The following is a 21541-nucleotide window of genomic DNA, read 5'->3' on the forward strand; positions in this document are numbered from 1 at the left end:
TGGCACAAATATCTGTATTCAATATTCACTGGCCGTGCGGTTGCACTCCGCGCCGCACGGTAGCGCTGTTGTTAATGAGTGCAAACTTGGCGGAAGTGGAAGCAAGAGCGGAGGAAGTGAGTCGCACTAGTAGTACGTGTGCATATAGCTGGTAGCTTTTGGCCACCGTGCTAACGAGAACGCTTCGTTCAAGTTGCAAATATGGTGCTGCTCGAAAACGACGCGGTAAGAAGCGACGTTAATTCCTTTGTGATGTTTGTGATATTCCCAATAATTATACGCACGCAGCTCTCAATCCAACGCTAACTAAAGTCTCATTCGAAAAGCCTCAGGATTTTAGATTATCCCCGATTTATGCTAGTGGTTCTATGAGTAAAATGCAGGTATATCGTTCAAATTATTTTTAAATCGTAAACGCTTTCTATGAAGTGCCTGAATAAATAAATAAATGCTTTGAAACATGCTGAAAATAGGCTTTGGTCGTAAAATGTGAAATGCTTGTTTTGAACAAGTTCTTTAATTCAAACTCTTAAGGATGCGGGAAGCCTCTCTTTAGTCCTGCTTACTCTTTATAATAGTGTAAGAATCAATGTTGAGCCACACTGTTTGAATTCTGCGCAGTTTTACTGCTCCATAACTGTTTCCAGACATTTGGGGCCCTCGTTGCACGTGCATTTTTTTTCCTATTAAAGTTAAGCACCAACTACAACGTGTGAATTTGAAAAACGTCCTCAATTTCCCGATCAACGTAATTTCATCGAAGTTCAAACAACCCATTTTAAGAAGTGGATGATCCCAAAACAATCACTATAATTTATTTGAACTTTAATCAAAATTTCATACAGTTAGTAAAATGATAATTGAACCATTTCATGGGTGCTATACGCTGACATCGTAAAAGGTGTCACTTATGTCACTGTCCCCTTCATCTAAATTGCATTTTTCTCAGTTGACACTGACAGCAGTGTTACTTCTGCACCTAGCTAGAGTTCTAGTGCTTGCTGTAGTCAGTGGCACACGTTTTGTCACGTGATCGAAGGTGGACATTTAGGTCATCTTAATGAAAATAAATTGTTATACACCATCATAACAGTGTTCTTTTCAAATAATTTTTACTCTGAGACTTGGTGACAACGTTGACATCTCAACTGAGTTATGTTTGCCCGGGTGAGCGATTGAGTAAAGTGGTAGTTTGTGCTTTATTGTAAAAGGCTGACTTTTTTTTTCTTTTTTTAATCTTGTAGTTTCTCACAGAGCTCACACGTTTGTTCCAGAAGTGCCGATCGTCCGGTAGTGTTGTCATCACTTTAAAAAAGTGTAAGTAGACCTACAGCTTGCTGGCTATTGTCATTTTACTGTAACCAGTTCAAATGTCGTGTCACTTCATATCTCATGGTTTCATGTATCATGTGAAAAAAGGAATGAAATGAGGTATTTATTGTTGCCGTTTTTTTGTTTTTTTAAACCCTGCTACATAATACCTTTCTGTTCAAGGTGATAAGGTTTAGGATTTTCAAGATTTGGGGGTGACCTGGGCATGTTACAACCAAAGCAAGTGCAAATTCTTGTCAGCTAACCACGAGGCTTTAAAAAATAACACTTGGGAATTATGTCTGTTGAAAAAAAGTTAGCGAATCTGAACAACGGGGCTTTCGTCTCACTCCCCTGCAAACCTCTTTGTTGGCATCGATTCGAGGAAAGGTTTTTCTTAGGAGCTGCATCTTTAAAGATATGTGTTTTGTCCCCCAGATGACGGGCGGACCAAGCCAGTGCCCAGGAAAGGCCACTCGGAGTCATTTGAGCCCGCTGACAATAAATGTCTCCTTCGAGCTTCTGACGGCAAGAAAAAAATTAGCACAGTGGTGAGCATGTTGTTGAATTTTAATACCTTGCTGCTCTTCTCCCCCCTCCTGGCTAATTATGTGCTTCTTATCAACAAATCCAAATATTTGTCTTGCAGGTCAGTACCAAAGAAGTAATCAAGTTTCAGATGGTATGTAGCTTTTTAGATGCGCTTGAATTGTCAGCCCTGACCTGTGCTGCGTAGTGATGGGACGGACCAACTGTTTGCAGGCATACTCCAACCTTCTGCGGGCGCACATCGACGGACTGAAAAAGAAAGACAAGAAGAGCAAAAGCAAGAAGCCCAAAGCCACCCAGTGAGTGACAGACTGGAAAGGTTCATGAACTTATCCTGTTCCAATCTGACAAGATGGGAGCGGGTTCCCATCCTTGTCATCCACCCAGTGACCACTTTGATATTTTGCCATGATCATGTCGTCGATGACTGTTCCGTGCCATCTGGGAGGATTTCTTGTACTGCACAAGGCGAACTTTGGAGCCAAACGCAGTTGGATTTTTTTGGGGGGGATGGGGGGCTTTTTTTTTTTGTGCTCCATATTTATGTTCAAATTAAGGTCATGAAAGCATTTTCTTTGGAGGAAGCTTGTCAGAAGTGGCATGTTTATGTTTTACTAAAATCATATTAGATGTAATTCAAGCAGTTTGTTTACTTTCTAATAAGTACGGTGATTATAGCCTCCCTCCTTTGATGGAAACCCAAAGATGGCCCCGTATTACAATTTTTCTAACATGACAAATGCAAAGCAGATATTTAGGATGGATCTAACTGCACAGAATTATGCACAAGCTTCAGATGTACTGAAAAGGTGCGTTTTATTTCTGGACTGAGAACCCCCAGCATCCGGGCCCGCGTGCCGTGTCGAGCCTGCAGCAGAATTTAAGTTGACTAATTAAAAAAAAAAAAAAAAAGTTCACTGCATTGTTTTGGTCCATTCTGGTGTCCAAGGGTAAACATGTACAAGGCTGAGTGAGCCTCTCAGGGTCCCGCGTTCCGTTTGTCTCCTCTTTCCTTCGGAGAGACTGCTCCCTGCTTCTGTCCGTCCTCGGCCTCGTAGCCTTTCTTCATCAGGTTGGTCACGTACTGGAACATTTTCTGGAATCCATCATACATGGGCAACCATACTTTCAACCACAAGGGAGCAGCATATATTAAATCTACCTTAAGGGGGTATTACACATTTAGCAGTAATTTCATATTTTGCCTAATGAGAAATGGTTTACTTTTTTCATGTGCAGTCTATGCTTTAAAAAAAATTCTAGTTGCCGTTGACTGAAAGTGAATCACGGCTCACCTGTTTTCTGGCTCGGGTCGTTTGGCATTAGCAAGCTGAGCTGCGATTGGTTGTTGAGGCCAAGTAAATGTAATGCCAGTTTTGCAGCAAGTGGCAAAACAATTACATAAAATGATTTAAGTTTAGTATGCCTTTGGCGATTGTCCTTTTGGCGTGTACAGTGGTGAGTCTTAAATACAAAAGTCCCCAAGAAACTAGTCGAAGCGATGTTAAGAAGGCACGAAAAGTCAGCTGCCTTTCATTCAATTGTTTTAAATAGAAGTCTAAATTCAAATATTTACAATTATGGCTTCATTGCTTTACCTGTGGAACCTGTCAAACACCCAAGAAGGCGACAAGATGGTTCCAAAGCAGTGTTTTTAAAACCGACGTTTGAATATTTGAAGTTCAAACGAGCCAATCGTTTTTCAGCACTGAGCGGGCACGTTGTGACAAGCGCGTGTTGCACGTACATCGATTTCAGTCCAAGTGGCGTAGCGTGTGGCATGGGATGCGCGCCTCTCACCTTCCATGCCTCCTCCAGCTCAGCGGTCCATCTGTCCTTCAAGATGGGCTGCACGGCAGTGATGAATTCTGCTCCGACATACTTTCAAAATGAAGTGACATATAATTGAAACTGACCTTTAGGGCTAGGCCTTCACAATTGTTACTACTGGCCAGTGTAACAAAGTGTTAACAACAGGAGGCCTTACGTTGTAGTATTTGGGAGGGGCATTGTAGTGGTAATGGCTTTTTCCCAGCTCCACGGCCAGAGACTCCAGTTGGTCCGGTTGGTCCAACCTGGCCACGCTTTTCTCAATAAAAGACATGACTCTGAAACAGAGCAGAAAAGCATCATCTCCATAATCTTGGATGCGAGAATGACACGGCAACTCTGCGGCGGAAGACTGCTGACATTTCACGCTTTAGCTGCTCAGTGACACGACTTTGTGCATCATTGAGTTCACGTCAAAAATGTGTGTGTGCACCATTAAGCTTACACACCTTTATCTCCACCGCCAATAATTGACTGCCTCAAACGCACTGGCAAAGACGACGGCAACGGCACTCAAGTGGAAAGTTATAATTACTTGACAACTTGCACTGCGCCGTTTGCAACATGACTTCATCTTTCATCTCATTTCGTGAAAAGCCACATCCTGAGAATACGCAAAACGAATAAGTTGCGACCAGTTGGCCTGAATTTTATGTCTTTGACGGTAGCACGAAAAACTACTTAGAACTACTTAGTCCATTTTGATTGAAACGGTCCCGGTAAAATGAATGCGCTTATTAGTGAATGAGACCCATTGTCTTTTTCGGAGATGTCCCTGTTCATTTCACGAAGACAATGAACGCCAAGCCACGTGCTGCACGAGTTACAACTCCGCTTCGTCGTACAGTGAAAGACTGAGAGAAGGAGACTAGTCTGCCAGCAGTCCAGACCATTTTCACCTTGAAAATATGGGGCGTATTATGAAGCAGAAAATATGCAAAGTTGGGCAAGTTACTTCAAAACTGTAATGCAATATTTATTACTGTTTCAGAGTAATTAATTACATTACAATATTATTGTATTTAAACTGAAATGCATTAAACTACTATTGCATTACTTTTATATTACGCTCACCACCATAATTGGAAATATAAATTTGCCATTCTAAATGTAGCTCATTACATATCCAGTGGAAGGTTGGTTTAAGCATAAAACCAGTAAATCATTTAATCTGTATTGTATTATAATTCTTTAATGGCTAAAGGCTACTTTTTTTTTTGTATTTTAATTCCTTTACTTTTACTTAGTTTCACAGCATAGTGATGCATTATTTATACTATTGACAAAAACAATTAGTGCATTTCACAATTTCAATGTTAATATTCAAATTCAAGTTCTGTTGGCTAGGTTAGACATTTTATAAATACATGGTTTTGGGTCGGGGGGCTAATGTTAGCGGCTAGCCTACATCATCGTTATTGTGCTCAACGTACTGTTTAACGTGAGTTTTTGTATGCTTCATCTTGACCACAACTGATTACTGATAATTATTAATAGCAATTGTACAGTGAAAATGAGTTTTAAAGGGAAGTCAACCCCAAAATTTTCTTTTCAGTAATATGTTCAATGAACTCCCAATAGCCATAATACAGCATTCTGATTAATATTGTCCTTGTGGCATTTGAATTAAGCAGCTAAATTCATTCGTGTCGTGACATTGGCAAGCTGAACAGTAATTGGTTGTTATCAGAGCAGTGAGCAAGTGCAATGTCATCTTTAGTCGCCAGCAAGCGTCAAAATGGCAACTACTTGAGATGGACAAAAACAGGCAGATCTTCCAGCTCAGTTTCCATTCCAAAAATGAAATCTCAGTCAAATTCAGTATTTATTTACTTACTTTTAACAATGACTGTTTTCTGTTTCCAAACATTTATTGTTTTTCTTATATGTTGTCGTTGCAGTATAATCAGTTGAACATATTTCAAGGATTTGAAAGTCTTTTTTTTTCACATTTTATGGGAGTACATAAATTTTAACAGGGTTTCTGCAGGTAACAGCGATTCTCGCTTAATGCTGTAAAAGGAACAGTACAGTTTACTTTTCAAAGTAAGAGCAAATTGATTGGAACAAGAAAAAAATTACTGTTAAATTGGGATTTTGTGACTCCTTTGCAAAACACCTTATGTCTTCATTTTGTTAAAAAAAAATTTTTGGCTGCGCCACGAGTCAGAGTTAAAACAGATGGTTACACAATCCTTTCCCACGCGTGGAGATACCACTACAAATAGAGTTCTAAAGTTGAATAAATCTCATTGAACCATAGTGTGCGAAATGTGAGTTGAGTGTTGACTGACCACGTGACTTACCGTAGCCCGTGCGCTCTGAGTTCGCGGCTGGTCCGCAGCCCCTCCAGATCCTTGACATCTCGGAACAGGAAAAACACGTCCTTGCATTCTGGGTGGGTCTCGAACAGTCTGTTACCAAGACGACGGCATCAAGCTTTGAAGCTTTGAGGGGAGCGGCCTGTCATGGTCAACCCCCCAACGCTGTGTTGCATGGATGCTTTATGTTGCTCGTTTGAATCACAATAGACAATTGTGTTTAATATTTTTCTGTGGACAAATGTTAATAAATGAGTTAATGATTTAGTTTTGTGAACAGATCTCTACTGTAATCCCAAAAGATGACGTTTTATGTTTAGTATTTTTCTGTGGATAAATATTTATTTATAATTATTTCTTGTGGAGGAGAAGTCTAACACTTTATGTTGATTATTCTTTGTGGACAAATATTTAATTGTTGATATTCCATTTGTTTAAGGTATTAAAAGTTTTTAGTTGCTAATCTGTAACAAAAACGCACCCATGGCAAGTGACAACATTCACTCCATGCTGTGTGCTGTGCTGTGTTTTTTTTTTTTTTTTTTGCTGAGTAGTCGAACAAAATGACACTAATACTGTACAAAAATAGAACTGAGAGTGATAATATTTGAGGAGGGAATATTTTACTAGGGACAAATTGATCAGATTGTGTCGATCACTGCCAGCCAAATTCGTCTTCATTTCTCTTTTTTTCTGGACTGCTAATCTGATTTGTAACAATTCTCCAGAGTCCTTTTCCCCCCCAGACAAATACAGCCACAGATTACAAATGAAGGCACTGCAAACTTCCTTCTGATTTACCCAATTCAATAACAATTGATGTTTTGGGAGCAAAGTTGTCCTTCCAATATGAGCTGAAGCAGTACATTTATGCGTAATCTGAAATTCTTGGAAACCTCTATAGTGGTCTGCCAAAAAAAAAAAAAAAGAGCAAGAATCCTAGAAATAACAGCTCAGTTGTTGATCTGTCTTCATTTTCAGGCAAAAATACAGAAGATGGCCACAGTTCATTTTTGGGGAGAGAGTCCATATTCATTTTTACCTCTTTTAACTTAAACAAGAGTGAAAATGAATAAATAGTAGAATAAATTACTTTCTATATCTCAAAGCATTTTTCATGGCCATTGTGTAGGTTCTAACTGTTATTATTTACTATTGTTATACAGTACCTATAGTAGTTATAGTTTGATGACCTCATTCAGCAAAATGAGAAATTATGTTACAATACAGTACAGTGCTTTTCAACCAATTTTCAATGATGTACTCCCTGTGAAATATGTTTTCATGCAAGTACCCCTTAAAGCAAAGCATTTTTAGGTTTAAAAAAAAGACTTAAAACATGCCATCATTGTTTGATTTTCTAAACTTTAAAACCATTCAAACTTCATTTGGATTTGTCCACAAAAAAAGATCGACATAAAGTGTCCTCTTTTAGATTATAGAAGAGATCTGTTATCAAGCAGAAATAACTAAATTGTAAATAAATATTTGTCCACAGAAAAATATTAAACATAATGTGTCATCTTTCGGGATTACAGCAGAGTTCTGTTTACAAAAAAAAATCATTATCTTAATTATTGACAAATATCTGTCCACAAAAAAAATAATCAATGTAACTGTTCTGAAAAATAAATAATTCTGAATAAATATTTGTGCATAGAAAAAGATTCTACATAAAGTGTTATCTTTTGGAATTCAGAGTAAAGAAATGGTCACAAAAATAAATCATTAATTTTGAATAAATATTTGTCCACAAAGAATAATCAACATAAAGTGTTAGACCTCTTCTCCAAAAGAAATAATTATAAATAAATATTTGACCACAGAAAAACGTTAAACATAAAGTGTCATCTTTCGGGATTACAGTAGAGATCTGTTCACAAAAATAAATCATTAACTTTATATTTATTGTTTGTCCACAGAAAAATATTAAACATAAAACGTCATCTTTTGGGATTGCAGTACAGATCTGTTCACTTTAGCGCCGCCCTAGTGGCTCCCTGGAGTTTTTTCCAAAAATTATGAAAATAAGAAAAAGATAGGGGGATTCATTTTTCAAACACTAATATGCTTTCTAATGCTGTAAGAGAAGAACAAAGACTGTATTCAATTTCAGCATTTCAGTCAATGAAGATTTGAGTCATAGCCACACACGCTTTTTTTAGAGAAACATATAGAACAGTGGATTCAACAGTTCTTGGACCTAATCCTTTCATTTCATTGCCAATGCAGAAGGATTGCCTGCATGTTTACTTTGTAATGACAAGTTGTTATATAACAAAAAACATCTTACACATGGGGAGATTATTGTGTCTTGATTTTGTTGTTTTTTTTCCAATCCTCAAAATGAAAATGAAAACACAAATGAGATTTCCTTATTGTAGTTGTAAAATTTCATAAATGCAACACAACATCATACATTAACATTGTAATAGCCGATAATAGCACCGCAAGGAAAATAAACATTCAACCATGAATGTGCATTATTGTAGCCTACTTAGTCATTTGAAAAGTGGAGAGTAAATAACAGCTTTCATCATGAGGCTTATATAAGGCTTTCCATTTTTTTGAGTTCCAGTCATTTTTTTTTTTTTTTTTGATTAATTGCTCTTTCAACATTTTGGGGTGTTGACCGCTGCTCATTACATTAGCCACACAGTACCCCAACTCTGTCGATTACCATCCACAGGGCAATTGTACTGGGGCTCGGTAGTCACATGATCAACAAGCTTGTTACGCTTGCCTAATTTGAGTACATTGATTTCTCTGCAGATTGGTAAATTAATATTTTTTCAAGCATTTATCAGAGCTATAATAATGAGTTCAGCATTCTTCCTACACACATAAATTCTATTCAGTACAGACAATAACAGAAAGGAGCTGCTCTTTTATTTTTATCCAGTCGTCATCCTCCAAAACCTTGTAAACATGCAGAAAAAAGAAAAAAAAAGCGTATTTATTCTTTTTTGTGTGTTTGTCTCCTCTTTTGGAAACTAACATGCTCATCATCGTCACACAATGTGCCTCTGTGAATGCTCACATGGAATTTTAATTGGCGCTACATATGTTCAAGCATACCGTATGTCTAATCCAGTGCTTCTCAACTGGGGTGGAGGGGGGAGGGAGGGGGATGATCCCAGGCAAAAGGCTTTGTTTTTATCAGGTGACGTGCAATTGAAATAAAATAAGAATTTTCATCAGGCGCTTTGATGCACTATGTTATTTTTTTCTGTTTTAGACTAAGCTGTAACCCGTACAGTATGAACACTGTAAAATAATCATTTAAAGTTGTTGAAATTTGATTTATATTGTTTTTTTCTATTGTTAATGTTAAAAAGGATACAGGTTTAGGTATACTTATAGTTAAACAGTCAGTGCGAAAAGTTTTCTCTTTCCTGGTGTGTGTGTGTGTGTGTGTGTGTGTGTGTGTGTGTGTGTGTGTGTGTGTGGGGGACAAAAGTCCCCAGTTTTAATAGCAGTCATGGCAAGCGTATACAATAGCCACAAGCTGCTCATCCGTTCCCAGGCTAACACGCTAAGGTCACGTTGGGGACGCATGGCATTAATTGGGCTCCGAGCCAAGTGACCTACAACCCCTATGCTCTACATCCAACAGCTGAGGCCTGAACATCCGCCGTGTCTTTTCATGTGTACGGTGCGCTCAGTGGCCACTTCATTAGGGACACCATAGTGTCCCAATACGATTGCTAGCTTCAACAATAAAGTTGGCAAACTAAACTGTTTCTTTTTAAGGCTGTTTGACATTTCTGGTTAACTCACACGTGCAACCTCAATAATAAACTTTCAGTTAATACCTCTCTGGTACAGTATTAGCAAATGAATATTTTTCTTGCGCTTCATTCGCTTATTCGAATAAAACGGACAGAGGCTTTATCCCCTATTAGAGGCCCACTAACACGCAAACACTAATCAATGCATTACCGTTGCCATTTCAATAGTAAATAGCTGTGGCGCCAGAGTTGTGCATTGCTATGTAATGTTAAGATGTGATATGAAGTGATATGTTATTGCTGCGGGATTTTGAGCGATAAGTGGTGCTTCATAGGGTCACTGATGGGGGATGTTGGCTTGGACGCAATAAGTCAGCTCAGAGGTCAGCAGCATACAATAAAAAAATGTAACAATTCAAAGTCAGCATTCTGCATGATTTGGAATATCGGTTGAGAGCGCCAAAGATGCGCTTTATTCAAAGGTCAAAATTCTGTATTTGATGTCTCAGTGCTTATCATGTCTGCATTACAGTTCTGAGTTCTTACAAATCGGAGTTTGCGTTCTTCCTGTGCATGTTTTTTCAAAGTATATATTTCAAAAACTTAAATTTATATATATATATATAAAAAAAACAAGCCTTGCTGTTTATCGTAGTCTACGATAAACAGCAAGGCTTGTTTTTTTCCTTCCCTCAACAAACAATCATGTACAGTGTACATGATTGTTTGTTGAGGGAAGGAAAAAAACAAGCCTTGCTGTTTATCGTAGTCGGTTCAAAAAAACCAAAACAAATAAAAACCCTTTACAACAGTGATATAAAAAAGGCCTAACTGTACTTTGTCCTTTTTTAAGGAAAAAAAAATGGATGTGAGATTACTTACTGCAGTTTTTTCTGAAGAAAAAACATAATAAAATCAAAATTGTTTTCATAATTTCTGCTTATATTGAGCATATGTCAACAGAAACACATAGTACAGTGTGCAGTGTTGTTTTCACCATATTGACTCTCAGGTATGCAGCAGTCAGTGTATTTGAGACCGATTTATTCTCTTCTTAATTTGCTTAAGACAGACGTGAACTAAATACGTTATGCGAACACAGTATGTGCATTCGTCCATGGCATCAATGACCAGTGGACCACATGACATGTAGTTTTTATTGCAAATATGGCAAACTTCAAGTAATCCTTCTGGAACAGAAAACTTTCCAATGGAGTTTATACAGTAGCTATTTACATGCCAAGGTTTGCCCCAACATACAACTTCATAAATATTGCGCAGTAAAAATAAACGTCTGAAGAAAATAATAAAGCTCCAGTGATGCATGAAAACAGCTGTGTTTACTCAAATGACTGCCGATTTTTACATTTCTAGTCAACAAAGGAAACTCTTTGGTGTGCGGTCATCTTAGTTGAGGTAATTTTTTGTCCCGCATTCGCTTGTTGTTATGCTTTAATAGTGATAGTTTTAATCACCAACAAGTGAGTGAGCACCGAACAGAAGTCCATCATCATAACAGTAATGATACTAGTAAGGGGACTATTAAGACATTTACATCTAATGAAAAGTCCCAACATGTACAAATATTGCAACATTTATTTAAGACATTGTTTCCCCACACCGCATGAACCAATGCCTTCACAAATCATCGCTGGTTGAGTCTACTGCGGACTGCAACGTACAGACAGGTTGTGTTCATGCCCTGTTCGTAAAAATAAATAGAAAGAGACAACCTGTTCACGAACTGGTACTTAAACTCTGGAACCTCTCCCGTAAACTCTTGACCAGATTACTTTCCGACGTCTTGGCGGGACAGCGGAAGCCGTCCTCCGGTTGCTCGTCTCCTTCCGCGAGGTCGGAGGTCGACGCTGGACTGCTAGGAGAGCGGGTCCGCACGGGTTCCTGCAAATTCTGCACTTCATGGAGCGGCAAGGAACCCAGCACGTGGTCCAGCGAGCTCCACCTGCACAGCGGCTTGGACCGCGTCCGAGGCCAGTCTTGATCCCAGCCCTCGGGTTTTGCCCCCGTACACGGCGTCAAGTCTGTATGATGGTCTGTGTGAGAGCAGCACGCGCATCTGACCGGGGAGCATTCCGGCGAGCCGCTTGAGGGATCTGTGTCAGATCTACCGGGGTTGTATTTGGAGCGCAGCTCTTGCACGTCAGGCCAGTGGAAGTTCTCCAACTGTGGGCTTTGCGGCTCGGTCGCCGTGCTGCGGGAGCTGGCTGCAGAACTGGGAGACTGGAGCGGACTTTGGGTATTGGCCTCATGGATGACCTTCTGGTCGCACGTGTTCAAAGGCAGTCTCAGGTTAGGTTTACCTGAACCAAAGAAAAACAGCGGAGCACATGCATGAAGTGGGAAATGCTGAAACGTGACTATGTGGGGTTCTAATCTCCACAAAGAGACAGTTTACCTTTTTTCTTGACCTTCTCCTCTTGGACAGCAGGCATGTTCTTGAATCCTTGCTGAGCGGCGGCTTCACGGTTCCTTGGCCAGACCACGGGTCGGTTATTTTTGATGCGCTGGCTGTATTGACGTGCCAGTTGGAACACCTTATTCCTCATCCTGCCCATGTCCTGTAGGATCTGGTCCTCGTCAACACTGGTGCGGAAGCTAATGATTTTGGGGAGCTGGACCAGATGCCTCCCTTGATTTAAGCAGCTTCTAAGCTGCTTGCAGTCTTGAGCGGAGACTGTCTCTTCCAGTAGAACATTTGAGGCGTCAGACGAGGGACTTGTTTCACTCTCTTCTCGAATGGAGGGTGTCTGCTTTGTGAATTTTCCTTCTGAGGAGTCCTCTCTAGTTTGCTGGTCTTCCTCTTCCAACTCCATATCTTGCCAGACTTTGATCATCTCTGATGAAGGTCGGAAGTCTTCATCTGCGGTAGATGAATCTGTGACGCTCGGACTTCTTGCTTTTACTTCCTGTGATCTTTGCAATTGCGCCTTTTGGTGAATGTCTGCACCCGGGCTCTTTTCTAAGCCTGGAAGGTCAAAGACGGACCAAGAAGTAGGCCTGCAACGGGAGAGGACTTTCCTGTAGACTGGGGTCGCGCGCTGGTCCGGAATACTGTTAAGCTGTCGGCTCAGGTGCCTGACCAGACCGGCTGGAATGTAGGAGAGACTCTCCCTGCGCTTGATGCTGAAGTTGGCATCTTGGTGCTCGGCGTGCTCGTAGTATCTCCTGATCTTGTGGATCAGGAGGAGATCTCGTTTGGAGAGTGTGGACCGACGTTCGCCCTCAGCGGGGGCCGCTTCACACGCAGGCGGTTCCGTCTTTGGTGTCCCGTGTGGCTCAGGGGGTGACACTGGAGACTTTTCTTCAAAGCTTGTGCTGGTGGAGGGGCTTAGGAAGACTTCAGTAGGGGTCACAGGTGAACCCAGCTCCTCAGAGACCAAGCTGCTCCGCCTGGACAGGCCGGCCACGAAGCAATCGGCGATCACGCTGGCTCGGTCAAGCACGGAACACGGTAGGATGCTCTCACTTCCGGCCACCGCTTCCTCTTCCTCCTCGGAAAGCTCGCTACTCATGGGCGCGCTCGTTTCCTCCGCTTGAAAACCCGACGAGTCGCTTCCTCCATCCTCTTCGTCCCCGGTGTCTCGAGAAGTTTCCGCGGACTCTGGAGACACGGCCTCTCGCGCCGGCGAGGGGCAGAGCGGCGACTCGGCCTGCTTATGGATGTTCTCTGCTTGAGGGACGCGCTTGGAAGGACGCAGCTCCTGAAATATGCCAAATGTGTTTGCAAAAAGGAACGCAATTAGACACGGGAAGCCGGAGGAAGACTGAATGCACTCTGCATTCGCCATTATCTTAATGGAGCATTTGAATTGAAAGCATCTGCAGCTCAATGATGCTTTCACTTTTACATCCAAATGTTTAAATGACTTTGATTAGAATGAGCTATTCTAGATGCATTTGTAGTTTCCACAGTACATACACATATAAATATTCAAAGTGCAGATGAATTTGTTCCCAGGTGTTACCTGCTCTTCTGGAGTGCATGGCGTCCAATTTGGAGATAAGCCTGGGAAAATAAGCCTAATGTGCACTCTGCTCAGAAGAGCTGTGCCCCAGTTAAGAGCTGCAGTTGGAACCTAATCTAATCTCGCTGCTGACTTCAGGAGAGCATGCACTATTACAGCTCCACATGATTTAAATGGGCCTCGGTCAAATGTGGTGTGATGCACAAGGCCAGGGGTTGACGACCGTTTATCATATACTAAGTTTATTTAGGTATTTTCAGCAGGAAAAATTGAACCCTGTTCGTAATTTTGCCTTTAATTAAATTGATAACTACATATTTTGTTTCGCCCCTTCAAAAGCTTTCTAATTGCTGTCAACTTATAATGACATCACCTGTACTGAAAAAGCTCAGGAAATGACCAATCATGGAGATTCTTTTCCTTTGGACGACCCGTGAGCCTTGTGAGGATAAACGGCTATTGAAAATGGATGGATAAATGATCCTTTATGTTGTACTGCATCTTGATTATTGTTCATATCTGTATTACCTATTATGTTCTCGTATTTATTAGATTGTACTGAAAACTTTGTAAAAAAAAAAAAAAAAAAAAAAAAGGAACAAAACAACAAATCATGCCTCATCTTGCAAAAATCAAATGACCAAACTTAAGTAATACTGTTTTTTATTAAAACAAAGCTAAACTTAAATTACCCACCAGCAGCCATCTAAAACCATAAACCCCAAAATGCCCTCTTTTTACACTATTTAATCATGTGGATCATGCTGACAGTTCTCCAGTTGAATTACAGTAAGTCATATTTGATTTAATAAAAAAAATAATATTGGCAAAATATCAACTAATTCAAATCTATACTGTAACAGCCAAAATTTTGAAAACACCTTCTCATTCAAAATATTAAGATAAAGCTGGTAACGCTGGTAAAAAAAAAAAAAAAAAGTTTCGTACTTTGAAGAATCTTCAATCTAAAACATATTTTGCTTTGAATAACATTTTAAAATGATTCCCTGCAGGTTCTGGCACAGTCTGGATGACTTCTGTAATCATTTACAATTCATTATTCATTGACTGGTACTAACATAAAAAAATGTTTTATATTATAGTTGAGCAGCAAGAGTACCATCATCTCCATATTCAAAATAATCTCCATATTCGGGAAAAAAAATACTGTAAATAAAACTTGGAAGCGGTACTTTTTTCCAAAGTCACAGCGAGACAGAGCAGAAGGATGCAGAGCAACATGCAGCTCAAATCTTAAGGGGTTTCTGAGGTTTAAGAGGGTTTCTGCCGGTATTAGGAAATCTTATTCAATGTCATGACAAGAACAGTACATTTTTTTCTTCTCGTATGAGTTCTTCTCAATGCATTTCTGAATTATGTTATAGTGACTCTTTTGCTCTCCTCTTTAAGCTTGATAGGCATTATCATTAGTGATGCAATTTTAGAGCAGGTGTCGCTAAACAAAATACGCCTGGAGATACCACTACAAATGTAGTTCCAAAGCTTAGAGCACAGAACAGTTTTTAAGCCTTTATTAATGCTTTGCATCATTTAGGAGGTGCTTGGCTGAAAAAGAAATACTTTGGGGAGGGGTGGAGTGGGCATCATTGAATAAAACTTGAGAACCACTAGCCTCTTTAAAGTAGCGGTGAATGAGCTACTACGTATTCTCCAAGCCAGTGTAAGAAGAATGCGAAAAGCACCTGTCCTGCCTCGGCAACATCTATCTGTTGCTCTTCATAGCTGGAAGTTTCTCGAGTCTCCTTTCTCGGCGTGTCGGTCAGCTGAGCGGAACTGCTGACTTCGTCATCCTGAAAGACATTCCCAGATGTTTCACTTCCAATCTTTTAAAAACGGAGGCTGGGCTTAGCAGGACAGCAAAAGCCACAGATGGGAAATCCAGGTCCAGACAGTGAAATCCCTGCCACAGTTTAGCATTAGCCACAGGCGCTTCAACATCAACTGGTAGGTTAACCAGTTCATTTCACTGCAGGTTGAGTAGAAGCACCCGTGGCAGCTTTTGTTTTTCTTCTTTTCTTACTTTCTGGACCTGATCTTCTCATCTTTGTCAACAGCAACCCAAATTGAGCCGAGTAGCCCTTGACAAATATTAGAATTCAAGTCATCCAAAGGAAAAAAAAAAAAACACATATTGAGACCCCATTGTGCCACAACATTGGAGATCCTGAAAATTCAGAAGTGAAATAGTTCAAATTGTGCTATTTATTAACATGAATGCCTTAACCTATGCCATCAAGCAGAGCGCATTCAGTCGACGGTTAGGATGCAAATGAAGACGGGAGTTTGGTTTCCCACCAATCGTGAAGCGCTGCACGCTGACACCGACACCAGACGGGAGAGGAAAACCATAAGATAAACGCATGCAAACAAAGAACATGCGCCGCACGTCGCACCTCCGCGGTTCACAGCGAGCGGCATGGGAGCGCTTCAGCCCACGAGAACATGAATACAAGCTGACTCACTCATTGTGCACACGGCGCTCACGCAGCTGTTAGTGGGATGCGCTCATACAGACGGAGTGGGCCGAGGGCCGCCGTGGGCGCGAAAGAGGGGTCGAGAGGAGCGGTGAGCAAGCGGAAGCGAGCGGGAAACGGGCAAGCCGTGGGTGGCCGGAAACCCTCACCGTTGTGAAGTGAGAAGAAAGCAAAGCCCGGGCTCGATAGTGCCAGCAGGAGATGGCTGCCAACACCGAGCTGGCAAAGTCGGCTACCTGGTCCTCCGCCATCAGTAAATCCTCCTTGTAACTCTCTTCCTCCTCGTCATGCTGTTTTTCCTGCTCTGTCACCGGCAGCTTGAGGCGCTCCTCGCAAGGCGGGGAGCTCACTTTTGTCGGGGTGGAACTTAGCTGATGCGCCGTATTCTCCGCGGCGGGCCTCTCATCCGGGGGCTCGCCTGGACCGGAGGCCCGCGTCGGGCGCCGGTCCCCCAGCAGGGAACTCTCACTTTCGGCATGCTGTTTGAGAGGTCACAGAATCGCTTTGTGATGTTTTGGGATTTTGACTTTAGCTTCTGTTGACATACAGTATGTTTTGGTTGTGGAAACACGTTTTCTAAATATACATAGGGTTATGGTTAGTAATACATTTAACTATACATTTGCATTCATGAATGTTTAGGCATCTAATAATATTTAATGTTACTTTTTACGATTTACTGCAGAGCCAAAACTCTTGAGAATTTGGACAACTTTTCACAGAAAAAGTAAGCGCACATTAAATCGATCCTCAAAACCGATTCATTTGATATTTAGTTCCGATTCATCGTTACACGTCTAAAGTACTTGTGTATTACTTTGATTACAATTGCTTAAAATTGTCCAGATTGCCAAAAAAAAAAAACCCCAACAACTAAAAAGGAAAAATCAATGACCATATTCCCAGCCCAAAACGCTACAATGGATCGATTGAGAATATGTAGGGGGATAGATTTCCATCGCTTACCTTCAAAACACCTGCAAGGAGAATGGAGAGAAAAAAGAGAAGCAGCTATTAATCAATGATAATATCCAGAATTTCTCAGGTTGAATATTTCACGCGCCAATAAGTAGGCTTGTGTCACATGTATCTTGCGCAATTACACTCGGGACCAAGTAGGGAGAAGTCAACCAATGGTTAGTCGGATGGGAGGCCTTGTGATTCGATAACTGTCAATTAGAAACGTCCTTCCCTCAAAACTGACAATGATGCAATTATCCCGGATGTGATGAGCAACTCGATGGGAGGTCACACATAAAAATCGCATCTTTATTACACTGGTGTAAACTGGGAGCAATAGAATATAATTCTGGGAAACGAAAACAGGTTTTCTCTTTCGCTATGGACAATTACCATGAAAGTGAGCAGATCCCAAGGCAAGGCTGAATTTTCCTTTTGCAAAGCGCAAGCAGAGGACAGAGCCTTGCACCAACGACATATAATTAACTTCATTATGGGTGAGGCCGGTGGAGTGGGAGTGCGAGCGTGTCTTTTGATCTGGTTAGCAGCCATCTTTGAGTGCGAACAAAGCAGTTGCGCAACGGTAATTTGAAAAGCTCTTATAAGAACACTAAGCTTCTACTCCGTTTGAGAGCTTTCTGTATCAGTAAATAAGATGTGCATTTACATTACAAAACTACTTTTAATGCCTGAGACAAAAGTGATGTAAATAGTAAACTGACCTTTTGTGCTTTTTATGATTTGTTTAGCGGGTTCTAAAAAAAAGAAAACATTTTGGTTATTTATGAGAGTATATGCAGATGGTGTTGTGTGCTGCTTGAGAGATAAAAAAGGGGGTTCGCTGTCTTTCACCTGATCTTCTCCTTCCATTCCATCCTGCAAGATGGAAGTCATCCGATTGGTTGGAATCTGTCCTCTTAACTCTCTCTGGACTACAGCGGTACTTCCCGACACCTAAGTAGGAACAGGTTGGTTACTATACTTGTTTCAATTTACATTTACAATTTACTAACAAGATAACATGATTGTGTGAATTAACCTAATACACAGAGGTGGGCATTTTACATGATTTTAATGATCTGCCATTTACAGTCCTTCTGTACCGTGGACCCCCTTCCATTGTCTTCAGTCCATATTTTTTGGAAGCTTACCCAAACTGTAATCGTCGGTACATCGCACTGTCAACTAAATATTAACAGCACATTTGCCCCCCCCCCTCTCAAAAAACAAACAAAACAAAACAAAAAAGACCTCCATTACCATCAAACCTCAGCAACAGCATGTAAACCTTATATTGAATGTGATCCCTCTAGACTGCAATACGCAGGCACATCCACTAGGGGGCACACACAATTGTGATTAAGGCACCATTGACTCTCCAGTCATTCTTTGGAAGGCCAACTACTAAATTGGACCGGTAAAACAAAATTCTCATGTAAGCACATATCATCGATCACATACAAAACAAGAAAAAAAAGCAAGTTCCTGCTGAGCTTAATTCACTAGATAATGCGATGTGCTCATTGGTTACTTGAATGTCAGCTTTGCTCATGGAATGACATCCCAGAATACTTTGCTCAAATATGTGAAAGTGATTCATTTACCTAAAATATATTTAAAAAACGAAATAATAATAAAAAAAAATCTCTTAAAACCTAATTCTAAACATTGCTCTTTACGTTAGGACTGTAGAATGAATGTGTTTAGCAAGATTGTATCCAGTATGCAGTTCAGTTTATGAAACCATGACTCTCAAACGCAGCACAAAAATTGACTCCCTCCTTTACTATCTAAATGAGAAATTGTTGCTCTGTACAATGCAATAATGACACCACTTTGTCTCATACTTAAAATTCCTGCAAACTTATTCTCCAGTACCCCAACATTAATTCCTAGAGCATGTGCATTGTGCTATATCCTATTTAGAGTGAGATTTACATTCAATGCTCCAAATTATATGTCAGTTTAATAATTCCTCAGAAATTTAGAAGATTCAACAGGGTGACAATTATATCAGGCGGTGACAGGTCATGTCGAGTATGACGACGGATGAAAATGACGGACAAAATCTACTGTTACGTCAAGCTTAGTCCATCGTTTTTCTTTTACTTTTCATCAATTTTTGTCAATCAGGCCGGACGAACTACCCACCTCTGCCTCAACAAAGCAACTTCTTGACCAATCATAAATGTATAATCATACTCACAATTAGAATTGTCCACAACGGCATCTTTTGCCTAAAACATGAGCAAAATTACAACGTTTTGTCATTAAATGCTTGGGGAGGGGATGAAGTTATGGAGTGAATGGACGTTGTTGTGTACCTTTGGCGGAACAATGGCGTTGTGGTTCTCCAGAATGAGCCTCTTGATGTGATGGGCCCAGACGCGCTTCTCTTCTACAGATTTGGCCTATAACAACGAGCCCTTGTCCGCGTTATTTAAGAAACGGATGACGCACGCTTGCATGACAACACTAAAGACAATGCGGCAACACAGCAGCATCCTAAACGAATGTTTATCTGATTGTTTTTAATAATACAGTGGCTAAAGAAAGCGAATAGAGCGTTTTTTGACTATCTCTGTATTTAATCGAAATAAAACATTTTCTTATAGTTTAGGAAACAATTGTTTTGATTTTCTGCATTGTCAATGTCAAATGTCCTGTTTTCAATTAAAAGACTGGAAATTTAAACACGTACCTTTTATGTGATTAATCTATTTCAAAATAATTCCAACATTAACAAATTATTAAAATAATCGCCACAGATTTTTGTTTCAATTGGATGTAGCTCTGACCTTTGTTTTGTTGGATTATGTGCACCTTTTCAGGTGTTGTAATGGTGAAAATTGCTCGTGCACCACACTGTACACATTACAAACTTAAATGAAGCTGAACACACTCTATTTGCCGATAATGGTTGACATTTACCTGCACTGTATGGGGCTGCTTGGGATGCTTGAAGTGGATAACACTGAAAAGCAGAGGATCCTTTGCACTGTCAAGCAGCATCAAGGTGGAACACTGAGAATCACAGACAGTAATAGGAATGCTATATGATTATAGTTTGAAAAAAGGTCCCATTAACCACAAATGTAAGGTCTAATAATTTTCCCTCTGAAATAAATGTCTTTGCATGAAATTAAGCAGGTAATAAATCTGTTTTTCTCGCATGCATGCTTAAAACAGCAAAGGATACAGATTTTTTTTCCACAGATAACTACTGTACATTAGCACAACACAAGTCTCTTATGACCAGAGGGACTGATTCATTTGCTCACCAACATTGGCTTATGGTGCGAAAAAGAGGAGCTAGTCATCTACTAAACATGTAGCGGATAGTTAAGTAGGTTGGATATGGGCTTGGCTTGTACCTGCTTCTGAGCCCTTGGGAGTAGGCCTGACTGCTGTCGGGACAGGTGAAAAGGCAAACACATCATGTTAGCCTGCTAATTTAGCACCACGCTAGGTTTCTAAATGACACCGACAAGGGTGACTCAGGAATCTAGAATGAGGGTCAAACTTTGCTTGAAACATTATACATACATGTAGCTAAACAAAATAGAAGTAGGGAGGGTGGTTGTGAATTGTTAAGCCCGATGGAAGGAGTCAGGTTCAAATGTGACGTTCACAAACATTTATGAGGGAAAAGCATCAGACCCTACCTTTCATGTGAGGTGAGCCTGCTCTCATGAGAATTACTAAGACTATGTATATGATAAGAAAATCATTATCAATTGTTTTTAATTCTTCTTTAAATTGAAACTTTGAAATTACATCATAGAATACAGTAAATACACCAGTCTTCTATACTTAGTTTCCAAAAGATCTTCAAACTAGCTACACCTTCATATTCGATTGTAGTTCTTTATAAAGGCATTTTAAAATTGAATGAATGGTTTTAAAAAAACATACAGATATGTGAGTCTTGTAGACATAGTGCTCCCCTCTTCTTTTGGTAATGAGCAGCATCTTTTGAAACAGGAAGAGTGTACGACTGTTCTTTGCCCGGAGAACATGAAAGGTTCCCTCCAGCACCAGCTCGCCATAAGTGGTCAGGTCAGGACCCTTCCAGTTGATCAAAAGGGACTGGATCTCCTATACACGCATATGAAATCAACTGAAGGATTCCAATTTGTGAACTAGCGTGTTAATATTCTTCCCACATTCTCATGTTTATGCACCATGATCGTAGCAAACCTGCACTCTGACAGCATGTTCGTGTTTCCTCTTCATGTCGTTGATGTACCAGGCCACACCCGTCATAGTGTCTATGGCCTCCTGGACCACCTCGTAGCCCTTCTCATCTGGGTCGAAGTGCTTTGCAATTTCCTTTCATTAAGATAAAAAGAAATTAA

At 40.4% G+C, this 21541-nt stretch overlaps 3 protein-coding genes across 3 annotated transcripts in view; 1 reads left to right on the top strand and 2 right to left on the bottom strand.

The window, feature by feature from the left end:
- Window positions 1–103: 103 nt before the first annotated feature.
- Window positions 104–2775, top strand: srp14 (signal recognition particle 14). The gene is made up of 5 exons (XM_088433112.1): window positions 104–225; window positions 1245–1317; window positions 1750–1862; window positions 1961–1993; window positions 2074–2775. The coding sequence occupies exons 1-5, from the start codon at window positions 202–204 to the stop codon at window positions 2161–2163; spliced, it is 333 nt and encodes a 110-aa protein (XP_088289238.1). The 5' UTR covers window positions 104–201; the 3' UTR covers window positions 2164–2775.
- xgb (x globin) lies at window positions 2660–6807 on the bottom strand. The gene is made up of 4 exons (XM_088433113.1): window positions 5997–6807; window positions 3848–3968; window positions 3661–3741; window positions 2660–2956 (listed from the first exon to the last, which is right to left on the bottom strand). Exons 2-4 carry the CDS (start codon window positions 3962–3964, stop codon window positions 2840–2842), a joined length of 315 nt encoding a protein of 104 aa, XP_088289239.1. The 5' UTR covers window positions 3965–3968; window positions 5997–6807; the 3' UTR covers window positions 2660–2839.
- Window positions 6808–10881: 4074 nt separating this feature from the next.
- Window positions 10882–21541, bottom strand: part of LOC148413017 (pleckstrin homology domain-containing family G member 3) — a 29671-nt gene continuing 19011 nt past the window's right edge. Inside the window, exons 8-19 of the mRNA XM_088433648.1 lie at window positions 21384–21515; window positions 21099–21281; window positions 20115–20207; window positions 19508–19594; window positions 19390–19420; window positions 18036–18137; window positions 17906–17938; window positions 17190–17200; window positions 16373–16702; window positions 15432–15539; window positions 12159–13464; window positions 10882–12063 (exon numbers count right to left, since the gene is read on the bottom strand). Coding sequence (XP_088289774.1) covers window positions 11480–12063; window positions 12159–13464; window positions 15432–15539; window positions 16373–16702; window positions 17190–17200; window positions 17906–17938; window positions 18036–18137; window positions 19390–19420; window positions 19508–19594; window positions 20115–20207; window positions 21099–21281; window positions 21384–21515 — 3000 coding nt within the window. The 3' untranslated portion in view covers window positions 10882–11479. The remainder of the gene's footprint in view (window positions 12064–12158; window positions 13465–15431; window positions 15540–16372; window positions 16703–17189; window positions 17201–17905; window positions 17939–18035; window positions 18138–19389; window positions 19421–19507; window positions 19595–20114; window positions 20208–21098; window positions 21282–21383; window positions 21516–21541) is intronic.

Source organism: Hippichthys cyanospilos, chromosome 14, assembly GCF_059441005.1.
Source record: "Hippichthys cyanospilos isolate Australia breed blue-spotted pipefish chromosome 14, RoL_Hcya_1.0, whole genome shotgun sequence".
Classification (NCBI taxonomy): Eukaryota; Metazoa; Chordata; class Actinopteri; order Syngnathiformes; family Syngnathidae; genus Hippichthys; species Hippichthys cyanospilos.

What these genes read in the sequence shown, in the direction of transcription:
- srp14 (XM_088433112.1), top strand. Translation starts at nt 202, where the DNA reads ATGGTGCTGCTCGAAAACGACGCG. An exon ending in AGAAAAAAATTAGCACAGTG is followed by an intron (nt 1,863 to 1,960) that starts GTGAGCATGTTG and finishes TTTGTCTTGCAG; the next exon opens with GTCAGTACCAAAGAAGTAAT. An exon ending in AAGTAATCAAGTTTCAGATG is followed by an intron (nt 1,994 to 2,073) that starts GTATGTAGCTTT and finishes AACTGTTTGCAG; the next exon opens with GCATACTCCAACCTTCTGCG.
- xgb (XM_088433113.1), bottom strand. Translation starts at nt 3,964, where the DNA reads ATGTCTTTTATTGAGAAAAGCGTGGCCAGGTTGGACCAACCGGACCAA. An exon ending in CCCCTCCCAAATACTACAAC is followed by an intron (nt 3,742 to 3,847) that starts GTAAGGCCTCCT and finishes TCATTTTGAAAG; the next exon opens with TATGTCGGAGCAGAATTCAT. An exon ending in AGCTGGAGGAGGCATGGAAG is followed by an intron (nt 2,957 to 3,660) that starts GTGAGAGGCGCG and finishes GATGGATTCCAG; the next exon opens with AAAATGTTCCAGTACGTGAC.